At 32.5% G+C, this 18,216-nt stretch overlaps 1 protein-coding gene and 1 long non-coding RNA gene across 2 annotated transcripts in view; one reads left to right on the forward strand and one right to left on the reverse strand.

Annotated features, from left to right (window-relative positions):
• Positions 1 to 17,362, forward strand: part of LOC133182647 (uncharacterized) — an 86,994-nt gene extending 69,632 nt beyond the window's left edge. The window contains exons 11-14 of the mRNA XM_061317494.1: positions 3,095 to 3,176; positions 3,273 to 3,431; positions 6,945 to 7,115; positions 17,279 to 17,362. Of these exons, the coding sequence (XP_061173478.1) occupies positions 3,095 to 3,176; positions 3,273 to 3,431; positions 6,945 to 7,115; positions 17,279 to 17,355 (489 nt within the window). The 3' untranslated portion in view covers positions 17,356 to 17,362. The remainder of the gene's footprint in view (positions 1 to 3,094; positions 3,177 to 3,272; positions 3,432 to 6,944; positions 7,116 to 17,278) is intronic.
• Positions 11,532 to 12,790, reverse strand: LOC133183589 (uncharacterized). Its single transcript, XR_009720680.1, has 3 exons — positions 12,615 to 12,790; positions 11,845 to 11,941; positions 11,532 to 11,743 (listed from the first exon to the last, which is right to left on the reverse strand). It is a non-coding gene; the product is annotated as an uncharacterized LOC133183589 (long non-coding RNA).
• Positions 17,363 to 18,216: the final 854 nt, after the last annotated feature.

An 18,216-nucleotide genomic window follows, 5' to 3' on the forward strand; every position in this document is an offset into this window, starting at 1 on the left:
ATACATAAAATTCGACAACTTTAACAAATGCTGCGCCTCGGTTGACAATTTGATTTTCTTGGGGAGAAAATTTTCAGTGTTACACTCAACTACATGCAATATTTAATAAATATTGCATGTAGTTGAGTGTAACATTGAAAATTTTCACCCCTCGAAAACCATTGTCATCCTCGGCTGCACCTCTGTTCACATTGCATGGTTTTCTTGGGGTGACAATTTTCAGTGTTACACTCAACTACATGCAATATTTGTATAATATTATACTGAGTATATGGGCACTGTCGGTCCAATAGATCACAAGTCCAAAATTTGAAACTACTGACCGATGGTCAATAGATCGCTGGTCCAAAATTCACAAACTATTGACTGATGGTCCAATAGACCACTCTAATGTTCCTTGAATAGTTCAGAGAAATGAATATACAGAGAAAACAGTCAAAAATATTATATATTTAAGAAAACAACAGAATCATTTGTGTTAGGTACTTTTTTTTCCAAATAGAGTTTGTGGTAAATAGAGTCACACCTCGTTATCTCGAACTCAATTAGACTAAGACAGATAGGAATTTTGAGATGTTGAAGTTAAAATATGAAAAGCTATTTGAGACATTGACATGCATTCCAGATACTGAAGTTCAAATGTATGAGGAGATACTTTTAACTTTTATTTTTATGTTGCTTTACAGATCAAAGTCTTGTGAATAATAGAATAAGTCAAGAAAGACTTCCCAGGGTTTTGTCACTTTTCTGGAGGACATACGTAAGAACCTTGCAAAGTAAAAGAAGTATAGAATGAGGTTCACAATCGTGACATTGTTACAGGGAACATTATTTGTTTTCCAAGTAAGTGATCATGAAATTACAATTATTAAGATAATTTTATTGACAAAAAACTTATTGAGAAGACTCTTGAAAAAAGTTGTTGGGCAGATTGAACTCTGTTGCTATTTTGCTTGTGTATGCCAAAATTCCCTAGCTCACAAATCCAGAACTTTATTGCTGTGATCAGTACCCACTTGCTGCTTTTTGAGGCGCATCGCTATCAGCGATGTAGCCTCATTGCTGTCGACCCCCAATTCTTTCTTTCAATTATGCGGCGACAAAGGACTCCACAATATTGATTCTAAATACGCTATTGAAAATAGTGCAAATGTATATTGACGAGTTGGTGATATTCATTGTCTTTTTTAAATATCAAATGACATAAACTCTCACATATACTGAGGTTTATGTTTTTTACGTTGAAAGCAAGAGAGAAAACAAAATAGAAATAAACCCCCAAAAAGAGAGAAAACAACAATAAACAAACATGTGCGCTACGTGGAGTAAGATCTATTTGCATCACAACAGCTCGTACACATAATGAAAGAAACTAAAAAAAAAATTCAGATGGAACAGAACAGAACATTTATTTTTTCTAATTTAGAGCCCATAACAGACAAGTATGAAATTATTACAATAATAAAGAAAAGATATGCCAATGGATAGTGTAACAATTTGTAAATGACATTGCTCATATCAACAATAATATTGTACTATTTCAGTTAAAGGGAATACTATATATAAAAGTGTATGGCTACTACAACATGTTATCATTTATGAATTTGCCCACAGAATTAAGAGTTTCTTTGTCTTCAGTATTGAGTAACCAAAAAAAAGTTTTTGTTCATATGATATGATATGATATTATATAGAATTATTCAATAATTATTCCTTTCTTAATTCTCATTCATTATTTCATCTTCCTACTATATGATAATAATGAAATGAAAAAAAATATAATTAAAAACATCAATTATAATTCATTGATATTTAAATTAATTTATAATTGCATTCAAGCAATTATAAATTAATTTAAATATCAATGAATTATAAATGATAGACTAACTTTAAAAAAAATGTTTGTTTGAACTCTCCCGACCGACTGGCTAAAAATGCCAAGACTCAAAACGTTTTTTAACCTCAAAGAAAAGATATTTTACATTTTATTTTTGTTCCTGATTTTCCCTCAACATGTAAGTTGAATTTTACTGAGAATTTTTTTGTTGTTGAGTTTTCTATCTTCAATGCGATGCGCCTCTCAGGCCTTCAGGCCTTTGATTAAAAGGAATGCAAACATTGGGACAGGAGAAGGAGCATTCTTTTGAACCTGCTGTTACACTGGTGTGTCCAATAATCCCAAAAGTAACCTCTAAGGAAAGTTATTAAAAGTACATTATTATAAAGGAATTATACAAATAGTTATTAGATTTTAAACTGAAATAAAATCCCCCTTAGCATATAAATTTAAAGCATTTTTAGCTCACCTCAACAAAGTTCAGGGAGCTTATGTAATACTCTCGGCGTTGGCGTCCCAGGTTAAAGTTTTTGGAGTAGATTTCTTTTCAAGTACTTCTGTGCCCTATATTAATGAAGTGCATGGAGGATGCTTCTAGCAGGTTTCATTGTACTAGTCAAAGTTTCAGATGCTGCAATTTCAGCTTAAGAATGACCAGATTAATGTTTTTTGAGCAGGTTAAAGTTTTTGGAGCAGGTAAAAGTTTTTGGAGCAGGTCTCATTTCCAAGTAACTATAAGTCGTACAATGATGAAAGCATTCTCCGGTAGTGTAGATTCAGTTTTGTTCAAATCATGACCCCGAGGATAAGGGTGAAGCCACCATGGGCAATCAAAGTTTTACCCATGAATACAATCTAGGAAAGTTTTTAAAATTCTTTTTATCAAGAACAGCAATGTCATGATTAATCATATTTATATGAAAGCATCCTCAGGTAGTGTTGATTCAGTTTTCTTCCAATCATGACCCTGGGGGGTAGAATGGGGCTACCATGGGTGATAAAAGTTTTACATAGGAATATATAGGAAAATCTTATTTTAGGGAACAGCAAACCCATGATGAGTCATATTTATATTTATGAAAGCATCCTCAGATTCAAGTTTGTTCAAATCATGACTGGGTGTAGGATGGGGCCAGAATATGTGATGTTAATTTTACAAAGGAATATATATAGGGAAAATCTGATGATGAAGAATAGAAGGGGCAAGGTTATTCAGGTGAGCATTGTGGCCCATTCGCCTCTTGTTTTATTTTGTAGTTACCACAGATTGGTGCCTGTCCAAGTGAATATAAAGAAAGAAATGACGGCACATGCTGCAAAACAAAGATTTGTTCTCCAGGTTTGAAATCCTTATCAATTAACTGAAACAGAAAATGATGTAATGTTAAAGAAATTTGTCAGTGTAACTCTTAAGTTTTTGATGTTATAATTTCAGGAGAAGGGTACTTGTTTTGCAATGATACAAGTAAAGATCCTGGTGAAGATATCTGCTTTAAGTGTCCAAAAGGGACTCATAATAAAGATGCCATCAACACAGGTGATATGCCTGAGGTCTGGCAAGTCTGTGTCCCACAAGATTGTTCTTGCAAGCATGGTAAGTATTTTTTATAAAAGCTACACATATAGTTTTAATATTTGTGGAAGATTAGGCCATCTTCAAAAAAAAAAAAAAATTTGCCCTCTCCTGACTCAGGATTAAAAAAAAAACTTGGTCGGTAGGTAGGAAGTAAAAAAAAAATTCCTGTTAAATTTTTGAAATTTATTGAAATTGAAGATGTTAATAAAACCAAAATACAGTTGAACTTTGGTATCTTGAACACTGATATCTCGAATACCATGAATATGTTGAAGTGATTTGAAAGAAACAATTACTATTTTTTATATATATTTTTTAAAAAGGGCCAGAGACACAGATTTGAAGCTCATATTTTCTAACATTTTCTAAATAATATCTTTACGTATATGTTGAGCATTTCACACCGAAATATATTAAAAGCATCTGAAGAAAATTTTTTATCTGGAAATTATTAAAACTACGATTTTCAAGACATATTTGATTGACACAAATCCTTGCTCTTTCACAAAGTAAACTTTGTCCATAATACTTGAGAAAAGTAGAAATTTTGTTGTGTGTTAATGAAAAATATGAAAACTATAATCAAGAAAGTTCAGAGTAGAAATGCGAGAAAGCAAAACCAACAGTGACTTGTGTAGACTAAACAAATTGAATACACCCAGTAAAACATAAACACTTAGCAATAACCGAGCTCATGCACTGTTTACAAACACAGATGTTTGATGTGATGTTATGAAGAATGTCATTGTCATTGAATTCTTAGAATATTTATGTATTAAGTTCAAATAATTAAACTGAAGTTATTTTTTGGATTAAAATAGACATTTAAAATTGTAGATAATGTAACTGTGTCGGCGGGCCCCTTTATTCTCAATATCACAAATCCTTTGGTATCTCAAAGTTTTTTTGGCCACATCAAATTTGAGATAAGGAGGTTTTACTGTAGTTGTTTACGGGATAAGAAAATTTTGGAATGAATAAAAAAAATAATCATTTCCTAGCGGTTCAAAAAAATTTTGAGTCGGACCATTTTTAGCTCACCTCAACGAAGTTGGGAAAGCTTATGTAATACTTGGCGTCAGCATCCGAAGTCAAATTTTTAGGAGCAGATTTCTTTTCAAGTACTTCTATGCCCTATATTAATCAGAGATGCATGGAGGATGCTTCTAGTATGTTTCATTGTACCAGTCGAGTTTTCAGCTAAAGAATGACCAGGTTAATGTTTTTGGAGAAGGTTAAAGTTTTTGGAGCAGGTCTCATTTCCTAGTAACTATAAGCCCTATATTGACCAAACTTGCATGAATGATACATCTAAGGATGCACACTACTGGACTTGTTTCGGATGCTGGATCTGACCTACATTTTCCGAATGAGTTATCAGGTTAAAGTTTTTGGAGCAGGTTAAAGTTTTTGGAGCAGGTCTCATTTCCTAGTAACTATAAGCCCTATATTGACCAAACTTGCATGGATGATTCATCTGAGGATGCACATTAGGCCATCATTAAAAATATCTTTGTTTCCCCTAACCCGACCCTAAAATTTCAAGATGAGTAGGTAGGTAGGTAAATTATTTTTTTTCTGACAGCAGTTTTGAAAATACATTCTGAAAATTGAACAATATCTCTATAAATGAGAAAGAACAAAAGGAACCGATTTTTAAACCGAATATCATACAAATGAAATTTAAAAGCAACATGTATGGTAAATTAATTCACAAATACTATTCAGTTGAACTTGTGAAATATCTCAGGCCAGCGTAAATTTATTGAAATTGAATTTTTACAAAAAGACAAGATTCGCAAATACTCAACCATCGGCCATCCGAGTATATTTTTATTTCAAACCTACTATCATCTTCGAGTGCTTACACAGATAAAATGTCAAGGGCCTTGCGTGGCGAAGTAATTCTAGTGTTTCGTTTTGAAGTCACGACGTAATTCAGGAGCTTATTCTAAGTCACGGGTCCCGACGTGGAGCGTGGAAACTAGTCAGTCAAATGAGACCGTAAAAAAACGTAGGGCCATGCAGTGTCACAGTATACATGTAGACGTTGGCACGATATTGTTATTGATGCTTTATGATCAATGGCCATAAGTGCCGAGAAAAAGTCTAAATTAAGAGCCCTCCACCAGGCAGGTGTTCAAATGTTGTCGACCCAGCAATTTTTAAAGGTATTTTAAAGCAAAGAAACAACCTATTTTCAAGGGCCCAACTAAAGAAAAGAAAAATACACTGCACATCTCAGGAAGCGCACCATAAGCCAACTTTGAAGATTTCAACACTATTTGAAAAGAGAGTACTTGTATAAACAATATTTAATTCAACCAAACCATATCTAAAATGATTAAAGTTTCATATATCTAATGTTATAGTCACGAAGTTTACCCCATAAATAAAAGGAATGAAGAAACGACATCCGAATTATATTCATCAAGGTGAAATAATTATACAAAGATATATTTACAATCATATGGTCCTATATAGTAAAAATAGAATCATACATGAAGTGTTTTTTAGATGGAAATAATTGAAATGGAGTGAAATTTATTTATATGCATACACAAATTGGGCCCCTCTTCTGCTCATGAGGCAGGTTTTGTCATGCTTACTACGTAAGTTAATTTTAGAAGACACGTTTGTAAATGCCATCTTAACACTCCTTAGTCATGGTATATTTAATTCACGAAATGTTTCCAGAGTGTAGGATTCTAATAAGTTAAAGATGTATATTAAGATTGATACATTGCCGTTGTTTTATAACACTAAATTACCCTCTGTGGCCACATGTTGTGGGCGCCAAATGAGAGTAAAACAAAACCCGCCGTTCTGATAAAAAACGAATTTTGATGAAATTGTGTTTTATAAAGTTGATAAACAATAAAAATAAATATTTGAATAATCTTATTAAAAAAACTTTTCAGTCGGCACGATTTCAGTGGGTCGGTCGCGTTAGGGGAAACAAACCTATTTTTTATTTTGGCCTTACTGGACTTGCATCAGATGCTGGATCTGACCTACATTTTCTGGATGAGTGAGCAGGTTAAAGTAAACTATAGGGCTATCTGAACCAAACTTACATGGATGATGCATCACAGGATGAACACTCTCAAACTTGATTCAGATGCTGGATATGACTTTTCTGGATAAGTGACTAGTTTAAAGATTTTAGGTAAGTCTATTCCCAAGTAAATGTAAGTCCTATCAGACCAAAATTGCATAAATGTTACATCTAGGGATGCACACTACTAGATTATTAGTTTGGGACTTTGCCTTACTTAAAGACAACATTCGTTGAGGTGAGCTTTGTAATCTCTGATTACCAATGTTTAGACAGTTGGGAGAGGGCAAACAGAAATTTTTTTAAAGATGACCTTATTTGTAAGTACCAGTACTGTTATGTTAATCTATGTCATGTCTTGTAGAAGGTTATATAAATTAATTGCCTTGGTTTTAGGGCAATATAATATGTCAAAACTAAATTAATGAACAAACATTGAGACTTTTAAAAGATGCTTTGATTTTGTTTATTAGATGGAACAATTATTGAAAGTATGGCAGCTTGTGAAACAGGAGAACAGAAGACTTGTGTCTGTGACAGAAATCATCTTTACTTTGGACTTGATCCAGTGATCTGTCAGAGAGTGGAAGACCCCAAAGTTATTGCCAGCATCCAGCGTCCTGGATTCGAGCTCACCCCCACTGGTAATTTCATATAAATCATGGGCTAATTCTGTATCAAGTTGTATCAACAAAAAGGATATTTATGAGATCACCTGAGTGACTCAGGTGTCTTATGAAAAGTTAAGTTGGTGTAACAGCACATGATTTCGCATTTTAAGTACATTGTAGCTTGACAGGTTGGGACAATGTTTTTCCCTTTGACAATTGTAATAATCTAAACTTTTTCACACAAGTCACTGATTTTGCATTCATGAAACCAGACATGTAAACAACAAAAACTGATAGAGTAGATTGCAATGCTCTACACAATTTATACATGTATAGTCAAACCTCATTATCTTGAACTTGAAGCATACATGTGATATGTACAGGCTGTACGCAAAATGTACAGTTTTTTGAGCTCATTCATCGTGTACCGGCGGGACACCAAAATTCACGGAATATGAAAATTTGTACAGTATTTTGAATTTCTCGCTAAATGCCGCCATTTTCCTCTCATTCTCGCTCACGAGACACTGGAAAACGTCACCTGTGTTTGACACCTGACCTTCTGATAATTGTGTAGTGTACACAAACCATCGCGTGCGAAGGTGTGAACTGCCAATTGGGATAATTATCTTGCTATAAATCTGTATCAAATACCCCTTTAGGTAGCTTTATTTTTTAAGGGGTACTTAATTACTGTTAATGTTTCGTAACTTGATTGAAAAAAATTAAGCCAACTTCTAAAGTTGATAAACATGACTTTAGTCTTAATATACGTGAATCTGACCCAGATCTTCGTAGGTATAAAATATACGATGTTTATTACAATGATTACGATGGAATTTCAGAAGAATTTAAGCGATATTTTATACCATTTTTTGTACCGTTTTTTGATAGGCAGTGTACAGTTTTTTCACCCAAATTCCAGTTTTTTTATGGCTCCTGTACAGTTTTGTGGTCTTTGACTTATCACATGTATGTTGAAGGGACAAAGAAAATACTAAGAGATATCCAAGGATTATAGGGAAAAGAGTACTAATTATTTTCTCATAGAACTCTATACAAACCTTTTGCCCTCTCAGTACTCTACTTATTCAATTTCAGACAAATCCTTGGCACCATTTGAAACTTTATTCTAAGCGCTTATAAAAAAGCCCGAAAAAAATATAGGGTCCCATGGCGTTTATAGGTCAAAATTGCAGTTGTTTACAACTTATAGGGATCGGCAGTAAATGACACTATGCCAAAAATATCAACCCCCACTCCTACAATCTCCCCTGGTATTTCTATATTCTCTGTAATATTCCCACATTCCATCATTTATTTCAAACATTAATATTTTTACTTTAAGGATGGATTCTTCTCATATTTCTTATAATGGCAGAATCTTAATTTTCTGAATACTCAATATTCAGACTGTTTACACTATTTTAACATCCAAAAACTTTGGTGTCATCGGCCTTGATTTTCAGTCAAGGTCATTTGAAAGTCAGTCCTAAAAATAGTACTTTTACACAGAGAAGTTTTGAAATTTATGCATATGAATAAATTTTGCTGACTGAAAAAATATCTTTCACAATAAAATTAAAGTTGTTACTTATTTTTGATGACTAATTCATATGAAATGAGCTGGTGAAAAGATAACATGAAATCCTTTATATTCAATAAATATATTTAATCCGAATTTCCTCGATATTTTTTCAAAATTCTCAGTTTTTATGAATTCACATGAAATTTCATCTCAATTTTTACAATTGACCATATAATGTCAAATATTTAGATTTTTGTCTGATGAATATTCAAAAGTTCAAGATTAATTTACAAAGTAAAAAAGATATAGTAATCAGGCAAATTATCGAAAAAAAAATTAGCCCGAATTTGCTCTATACTTTCCGAAATCTTCATTTTACAGAGTGTTTTAAATGTCTATAAAAAAGATTTTTAATCCCTAAAAACATATCAATTTGGTGTAATTGTGACATAAATACATTCATTTCTCCCAGTTATACATTCTATTTTTATGGTATTTTACACTAATGATATTCAAAATATTCATTTCGAATTTCCTCTGTCATTTTATTCTTATGAATGTTATGTTTGACAATTTTATAAAATACATCAATTTTCTAGTGGCAATTACAGAAAAATTATCACATACATTCTTCACATGCACAGGACTAATTCAAAGCAACTTAACCTTTAATATAACCAGGAATAAATAATAAACCTTCCAAAAAGTTATGAGAAAAATCATACATAAAATTTTTTCATAGACTAGAAAAGATTTCAATACATTATTTATGACATAAACGTGAAATCAATATACATGTATAGTGAACATGCCATTCAAAGCTTAATATATGAATATCAGAGGGACTAATATATATGCCTATACATGTATATGTAGTTATATACATATAGGTCCCTGGTATTATGTTATTATTGGATATTTTACATTTGTAAACTGAGTTTTGAAAACAACAAGCAAATTCAAAGAATTGTGGTCCCCCGCTTTCGATGTCTTAGTGAATGGGATGCCATTATTTATGCCATATTTTAACTGTCTTGTTTGTTTGTCCTGTCTTATCTGTGCATCATACAAAAAAACATAAATTATTGAATTAATAACAGTTATGGCAAAGACTATAGCTTCTCAAAACTACATCAAACTTCAAGATCAAGGTCATGAGGTCAAATATCATAATAAAATCCAAAAGATCTTCTCACAAGTGATGCACATGTAAAAAAAAATATCAGAAACCATGATATACAATCAGAAAGGTCTTGAAAAAAATGTAAATACCATCTCTTCTCTCAATCAAATGTTATTAGCAAGGATAAACTTTTTAAAAATTAGGTCAAACTTCAAGGTCAAGGTCATGGGATTAAAAATCATAGTACATTTGGAAATGCTTGTCACAGGTAATGCACTTGTCAAATATGAATGCCCTATCTTTGATCCTTCAAAAGTTAGCAAACTGATGAAATGTTTGAAAATTAGGTCAAACTGGAAGGTCAAGGTCACGGGGTCAAATATCATAGCATATTCAGAAACATTTTGACACAGGTAATGCACTTGTCAAATATGAACACCCTATCATATGTCATTCAAAAGTAATCACCAAATATAAAATTTTTGAAATTTAGGTCAAACATGAAGGTCAAGGTAAAGGGGTCAAAAATTATAGCATGCTTGGAAACACTTTGTCACTACTAATGCACATGTTAAATATGAAAGCCCTAACTATTCTAAATCAAAAGTTATAAGCAAAGATAAAAATTTTGAAAAGTAGGTCAAACTTCAAGGTTATGGTCATGGGGTCAAAAAATCATAGTACACTTGGAAAGGTATTCTTACAGGTAATGTTCATATTTAATATGAAAGCCCTATCTTTTTTCATTTAAATTTAATGACCAATTTAACGAAATGTTAATTTTCTGAAAAGTAGGTCAAACTTCAAGGCCAAGGCCACGGGGTCAAAATTCACAGTTTATTTGGAAAGGTCTTGTTACAGGTAATGTACATGTGAAATACAAAAGCCCAATCTCTTCTCACTCAAAAGTTATGGCCAAGGTTAAAGTTTTTGTGACAGACAGCCCGACAGACGAATGACATTTAATGTCCCCTCTCTTTCGCGAATGCGAGGGACAATAAATACCTACACACATTTATAAGTATATAGTTTGTTCAGCACCAATAAATATAACTCCTCATTGTGATCACATATTGCGTAAAATTTGCTGGAGTTTTAAGATAACAAAAAAGCCATCTATGACAATCAAATGCCCTTTGACATCTTTGCCTGAAAATGACATCCTTGAACTTTGTAACAATAATATGCATGCAGCTATCCAACTTAATTTCACATTTAGATGCAAAATACTTATTCAAGGATGAAATTTCTTTTTAAGAATTTGTAGCGCAAACATTTATTGATCAGTGTCAATAACTTATATTGAAATGAATTAAAAATTATCTCTTGAGGGTTTCTACTGCAAGTACATGTATGTAGTTCATTTGTAAAAATCTAAATTTTAACCCGGCCACTACCAGCAATTTTGTTCGGCATGCTCTTGCTTAAAATCACCCTTTAACTAAATGATCTAAAGCAGGCACATTTTTATGTATTCCAGAACTGTATTTTAAGATTTTAACTGTAACTTTGAAAATGTAAAGCAACTGAATACATAGAGCTAGGTATATATCATTTACAAGTTGTTGTAATGCCAGTACATGTAAATCTTCACATTGTAATCTAATGAAAAATAATGCTTGAAAAATTCACTCTGGGAGTAAGATTTCAAATCTGAATCAAAGATTTTGTAAAGTAATCACATTCTACAAAGTGTGCACTGTATCGGGTACTTGGGAATCAAATAATCAAACATTATATAATTATAAATAAAACTATTTTTGACTGAAAGTTTCTGAAAAAAATCAAGAATGGAATCATGCAACAAGCAGCAGTGACTATGATAACATGCATTGACTTCCACATTTCTACAAAAACATTTCTTTGATCAGATAAATATGTAATTCCTGCTTCTGATCTGTGATATATTCTGAGAAAATCTCTTTTCCACAGACAGCCATCATTCATTTGATGTGAGAATTTCTTGCTGAACATGTGTCCACCTGATGAAAGTCCAAATTTTTTGTTGACCTATAATTTAAAAAAAAAAGTAATATATTTTACATAGCAACACAGATGCTGCATTACATGATAGTTAGATAAAGTTGTGCCCATATTTCTTATACATGTACCTCAATAGTCCATCTGCCAGCACTCCTTGCTCAATCATCCTGCATTCTGACCTCCAGTCTTTTTTCTAGTCTAGGGTAAAGTAGGGTTGATTTTCTCCTAAGAATTAAACATGAACATCCCTTAGACTATTTTTTTAAATTAATGGAAATTGATTATAAGATTAAACAACTTATCTCATCTGTATTTCATTTATTGATTTAAATGAATGAAGATATTTTAATAGATTCTACCATATGCATAATGTCTTATATTATAATGTATTGGATATAAATAAATAGACATTTTTTATCCTTAAAGTACAGAAAAGTAAAAAAAAAAAAAAAAAAAAAAAACAATAATATAAATAGTTTTTTAACAATAATGTTTCATTTTGCTCTATTTATTAGACAATTGTGTGTTTCAATATTATTGATATTTCCACATACAATATCAAGTTATTTTTCCGTTTGATTTGTACCCAAGCGGGACACTTTACTTTTCTAATAACTTGATGATTGTTGTGTCTTGAACAAAGTAGGCTAGTTAAAAATATAAAATTTGTTGTAATCATATACAAGAAATGCTATTTTTGTGAATTATTATTCTGACATAAACCTGACGAATACACGAAATATATCCTCTTCAAATGTTGACAAGTCGCGGGAATAAGCAGACGAAATTTATATAACAGATCTATAATTTCCGTGCGATTTCCCATAAATCAATACAAACCAGCATGTAATTCAATTTCAAAATTATGAAAATCTTCAGACATATATAACTATCTTACATGTTCACTGCACACAACATGACATCAGACGAGGCAACGTGGATCTGCAATCTTGCACGTGTTTATGACCTTCAAGTTCAAGCTTCCCTTTGGCTGATAGGAATACCCCGAGCATAAATAACTATGATTAAATTTGTCACAACTGTCCCTGAGCTTCTGCAATGCTTCGATAATGTTCACAGTTTGTAGATTTTACAAAACGACCATCTCAGGGTTTTCTACGGGAAATTATCTTGACATGTTGACATTCGCTACTGAACAGCGAATATTATGGCGATTGTCGCAAATCAAAGAAAATATTACGAAAAATTTATTTATTTCAAAAGAAATAGATTCAACATTACTTAAACTGACAAATTAACTAATGGTTTTTCCTTCAGTATAATTAAATATGAATTCTGCATTTTACGACTTGCATAATTTATGGAGACCCATTGACGACGTAAAATGCTAACAAGAATCCATCCTTAAAATGAAAATAATTACATACCTGAATTCAGCCATCGGGTAACACACACTATTCACCACTCTATACTACTTTCCATAACAAACAAAATCACGTGTACATCCGGGGATTTGGTACTCTCTTTCCTATAGAGATATCCAGGGTTAAATATTTAAATATTAAACAGTTGGGACTTCAAAATCACTTCGACACACAAGTCCCATGAAAGTGTTTGATACTGAGTTGATAAATACTTAGCATTTCCTTTGATGTACTATAAATTTAAACTGGGATGAGGGGACATATGCAGTTAACAAGAATTTGTTGTATTAAAAACACATCCCAATATAACTGATGGTTTTGTAGGTTGTTTTCTCTTTGTGATTGTGACTTAATAGTAAACTGGTGAGTTTCAAGGAGAATGGCATGCATATCAAGGGAAATTAAAAAAAAAATATTTTGCCAGTTGTTTTATGCTTACATGATTTTATTTGAAAGAGCAGAAGGGCAGACAACCCCTTGGTTGCATGAAGACTTTTAACTGGATTGACTTGACTTTTTTAGGTCACCTGAGTCACTTAGGTGACCTATAGCAATCTGTTTTCATCCATCGGCATGCACCATCTGTCATTCGTAGGTAAACTTTTGAAAATTTTCAACTTCTCTTCTGGAACCACTGAACCAATTTCAACCAATTTTGGTATAGAGCATATCTGGTCAAAGGGGGACAAAAATTGGTAATTTCATGGTCCCTGGGTAAGGGGTTCTGGTGTTGGGGTGGGAGCTATTGATTATATAGTGAAAATGCATAATTTCTTTGAAAATCTTCTTAACTGCTCCAGGGTATAAAGAAAACAAACTAAATGCATAGTTATGATGAGCAAGGTGTCTATTTCAAAATTTTGAATTTCATGACCTCAGGGTCAGGTGTTCAAGTTAGGATGGAGCTCTTTTGATTAAGTTGTGAAAATGCATAAATTCTTGAAAATCTTGTTATCTGTTCCTGGGCAAAAAGAAAACAAATTAAATGCATAGTTATGATTAGCAAGGGTGTCTTTTCTGAAATGTTGAATTTCATGGCTTCAGGGTCAGGGGTTCTAGTTAGGGCGGAGCTCATTTGATTAAGTAGTGAAAATACATAAATTCTTTGAAAATTTTATCTGCTTATCTGCTTTGGCTGGGTATTTAGCAGGTTAAATAAGTGCATGGTTATAATGAGCAAGGGTGCCTCTTCCAAAATTATGAATTTCATGACTCCTGGGTTAGGGGTTTTAGTGTTTGGCGGGGCTCTATTAATATAGAAAAAACGCATAAATTCTTTGAATATCTTCTCCTAGATATTAAGCAGATAAACTAAGAGTGTGGTTATGATGAGCAAGGGTCAGTATCACTTGAAATGGGTCCTTATAACCATATATTGACTTACACTGAAGTTCATAATTGTTTAATATCACTCATTCATGCATATTTTAGCATTATTGGTTATCGTTGAGTTGAATTCAAAATTAAATTTAATGCAAAAATGATAACATTTTAACATCCAAATCCTAATATTAAATACAACATATTTATTACTCATCTCTTTTGAAACACATGACTATTATGCATCATAATATTTCTATAAATTTTCCTAATTTGATTTTCAGGGCAATGAGTTTTTGCATGTTGCATTTGATACATTCATGTAATGCTAGATGAACATGCAGTCTAATTCTTGCTCTTGAGAAATGCTATAGTACTTTATATGGCCAAAAGTAGATTTCAAGATTTACATGTAAAATATGTGATATTTTATCAATATCAGGATAACAAATGTGAAACAGGTAAATTCATGATCAAACCTTTGGTTTCAAAGTTTTAGAAGGAACATTCTTTTGTTAGTATGCAATGTAGCAGAAAAACAAGGAACAGATAACTCCAGTTTTACTCAAATTCTTTGATCAGTGAAGGGAGTTCTGATTATCAAAATGGCAGATAAGAATTTTAAGAATGTAGATAAGATGTACTGAGTTTTTCCTTTATATGGATTATTACTGGATTTGGAGGTATAAGAACACCCAAAAAGGTTTAATTCGGCACTATTTTGCAGTTACTACGATACAAATCCTTCAAAATTGTGCAAGACTGGATTCGCTTTGTTCTGCTACATTGCAGCTACATTTGATATGTATATGGGGCATATTCTAATGCCCTGTTCACATGAATTCTGCTTGCATATTAAATATTTAATTCACTGACAGTAAATTAATGTGGTTAATTAATGAGATTGATTTACTGTATATTTTTAAATTTTGACCTTTGCTCGGCACTCAGGGCCATTGAGCAGTAAGGGATCTTTATTGTGCCGACACCTGCGGTGACATGGGGCCTCGGTTTTTAAGGTCTCATCCGAAAAACCTGCAACTTTCATTTCAAAGTGCGTAGTACATGGCGAAGGAACAGTTGATACCTATTTTTTATCCACTTAGGTCTGTCGCGGCCGAGATTCGAACTCATGACCTCCCGATCATGGAGCGAGCACTCTACCGACTGAGCTACCGTGAACGGTAAAATAATGAGATTTAAACCAATGAAAATTAAATTGCATTCAAGCAATCATTGCAATCACCTCATGCAGAGCAGATTTCATTTCATATAATGTCATAGTGTCGGTACACATTTTTAGTGATAAACTTAATTTTCCATTGTTTGTCTCTCAAAAATAGCATAAGTACTTGTATCTGACCATAGGCATATGGCTTATTTGTGCTTTTACATATGCATCAAAATTTAATTTGAAGTAGCACTTTAATATTCACACGGAATTAATGTGAATTTGATATGAAGTAAATTAATTTTAATTAACTTATTCATATTAAATTATCCGTGTGAACGCAGTCCAAATTTAGTTTTCAGTAAATTATGTTTAATTTGAATGAAACTCTCTGTGTGAAAGTCATAACTGTGGTGAGGGCCTGTCCTGAGACAGAATTAGATTCTTTTAACTAGGATATGCTGTACGTAATAGTGTAATTGCTATGCTATTGTATTGTTTATGAAGCAGACTGTCCTCCGTATAAGTGTAGTCTTTGAAGTACTGGGGTCCGTTTTACGAAAGTACTTACGACTAAGACCAAAATTTGATTCTGCTTATTGCTTTCTAATTTACATTCATTTGAAAATGGTTTTAATTTTTTTAAAAAGAATTTAACAAGATATTTTTATGCTAGCAATTTCAAACATAATAAATAATTTTGCAAAATTTTACAATCAACTAAAGATTTTGGTCTTAGTCGTAAGTTCTTTTGTAAAACGGGCCCCAGGTATATGTCATAATGTTAATGACAAAAGAAGATAGCAAAGGAATTATTAAAACCCCACTTGAAAAAGTGGGGGTTATAAAGTGATGGGTGTGTTTGTCTGCAAGTCTGTAACACTTTGGAGTATCTATATCTTATCCACAACTCCCAAAGGGTTAATTTAGGTCTTAAAATCAAAGGCCTTGGCCTTTCCATTTTACATTCAGTTAATCAGTTTTTTTTAGCATGTCTTAAATTATATATACACGTATATATTTTGAACACCATTCCTGATACACTTTACTGAGTTCGGACATTTAACCAATTAGTTTGTTTCAATTGTCTTTTGGGAATTTTCTTTTATGAAATTGGAAAAAACATATACTTTTTACCAAATTGAGAATGGGGCAGAATACAGGCCCCCTATGACCCCTAAAAAAACCCTGACTCCTCCTATACCCCTGAATAAAATTAAATGTGACTTTCACAGTATCTTTATATATAGTGACAGCACCTCCTACTTTCTACTCAATTGGACAGATATTTGGGGTTTCCCATAGCAAAACCTGGTCACTGCAATTCTTTCTATAATATTTGGGGTACCCATCTCGTATCCGCAACTCCTCCTTATAAAATTTAGTGAGACTTTCGCTAAATCTTTATTACATAGTGCCATTGTTCACCTGCTATTTTATGTTCTGATCAGATAGATATTTGGAGTTTCCCATAGCATAAAAAAGACTTTGCCATTTTATTAATGTGAGAGTGGAAGGTAGTGGGGTTGGGGGTGTTATCATTTTAGCTCAGTGCTCACAGCACCTCTAGTTTTTTGTGTTTTTTGTTTTTTGCTTTTTTTTTGAATAGCTGTTTAACAAGCTGACCCATTTTAGAAATAGAGACCTTTAAAATTATTATCATTATCCTAGATTTCTTTTTCTCAGGGAGTGTAGAGAGATGTAAACCAGGACATTACAAACCTAGAGCTAATGGAAGTATCTGTGTGCCCCATCAAAAGTAAGTGGAAAGATACTGTGAATTTTTTAAAATTAAAATTAATGCTTTGTGGTAAAAGAAGAACTGGCAAATGAACAAAGAGTAAAAGAGACATGTCAGTATTATGTTTGTTTCTTCATCTTCTACATGCAGTAATGTATAAGGAATATGTCATACTAGGCAAGTGTTAATTTTGATGAAGTTTCCATTTCAAAAGTTAAAAGGAGTCACCTCTTTTTGATTTTTCATAAATTCAAATGCTGAGAGAGATCTCCTTGATTTTCAATCTGCAATAAGGGCAAGATGCTTATGGCTGTTTTTCAGTCAATTATTGAATGTACAGGGGTAAACTTATACCAAATCATATCACAGATAACATGGCTTCATATCCCTTCATTCCCTTGCATGCAAGTCCTTTAAAAGGGCCCTGTCCCAATTGAAAATTGACTCTTTTTTTCCCAATATATTAAAGTAAAAATTCCCAGATGACAAGCAGAGGGAATTTTCAGTGGTCTTTATCAACGAAATTGAATTTTAAGATCGTATAAAAATATGCATCAAGGGAAGGCCTACAATCTAATTGGGGCTGGAAAAAATATGTTTGTTTCCGCTTTCAGGCTGAAAAAAATTAGGTAGATAGGCAATTTTTTTTTTTTGAATTTTTTTTACTTGCTTCTTTAATCAAAACATCTATAGAAGTAATACTAATGACAAAGGAAATGGTGTTTTCAAGCATTTCTGTGGCTTTAATTTATAGTAGAATTTTTCATGACAGGAACCAACCTAGACCCATACTTCAGGGAGACTTCACATCTCCCTCACAATAAATTAGGGAGAAATTTAAAAAATCCTGGAGACTTAATATTTCTACAATAAACAACTGACA

Source organism: Saccostrea echinata, unplaced genomic scaffold, assembly GCF_033153115.1.
Source record: "Saccostrea echinata isolate AGI-Se365-2 ecotype Australia unplaced genomic scaffold, CSIRO_AGI_Sech_v1 ptg000009l, whole genome shotgun sequence".
Taxonomy (NCBI): Eukaryota; Metazoa; Mollusca; class Bivalvia; order Ostreida; family Ostreidae; genus Saccostrea; species Saccostrea echinata.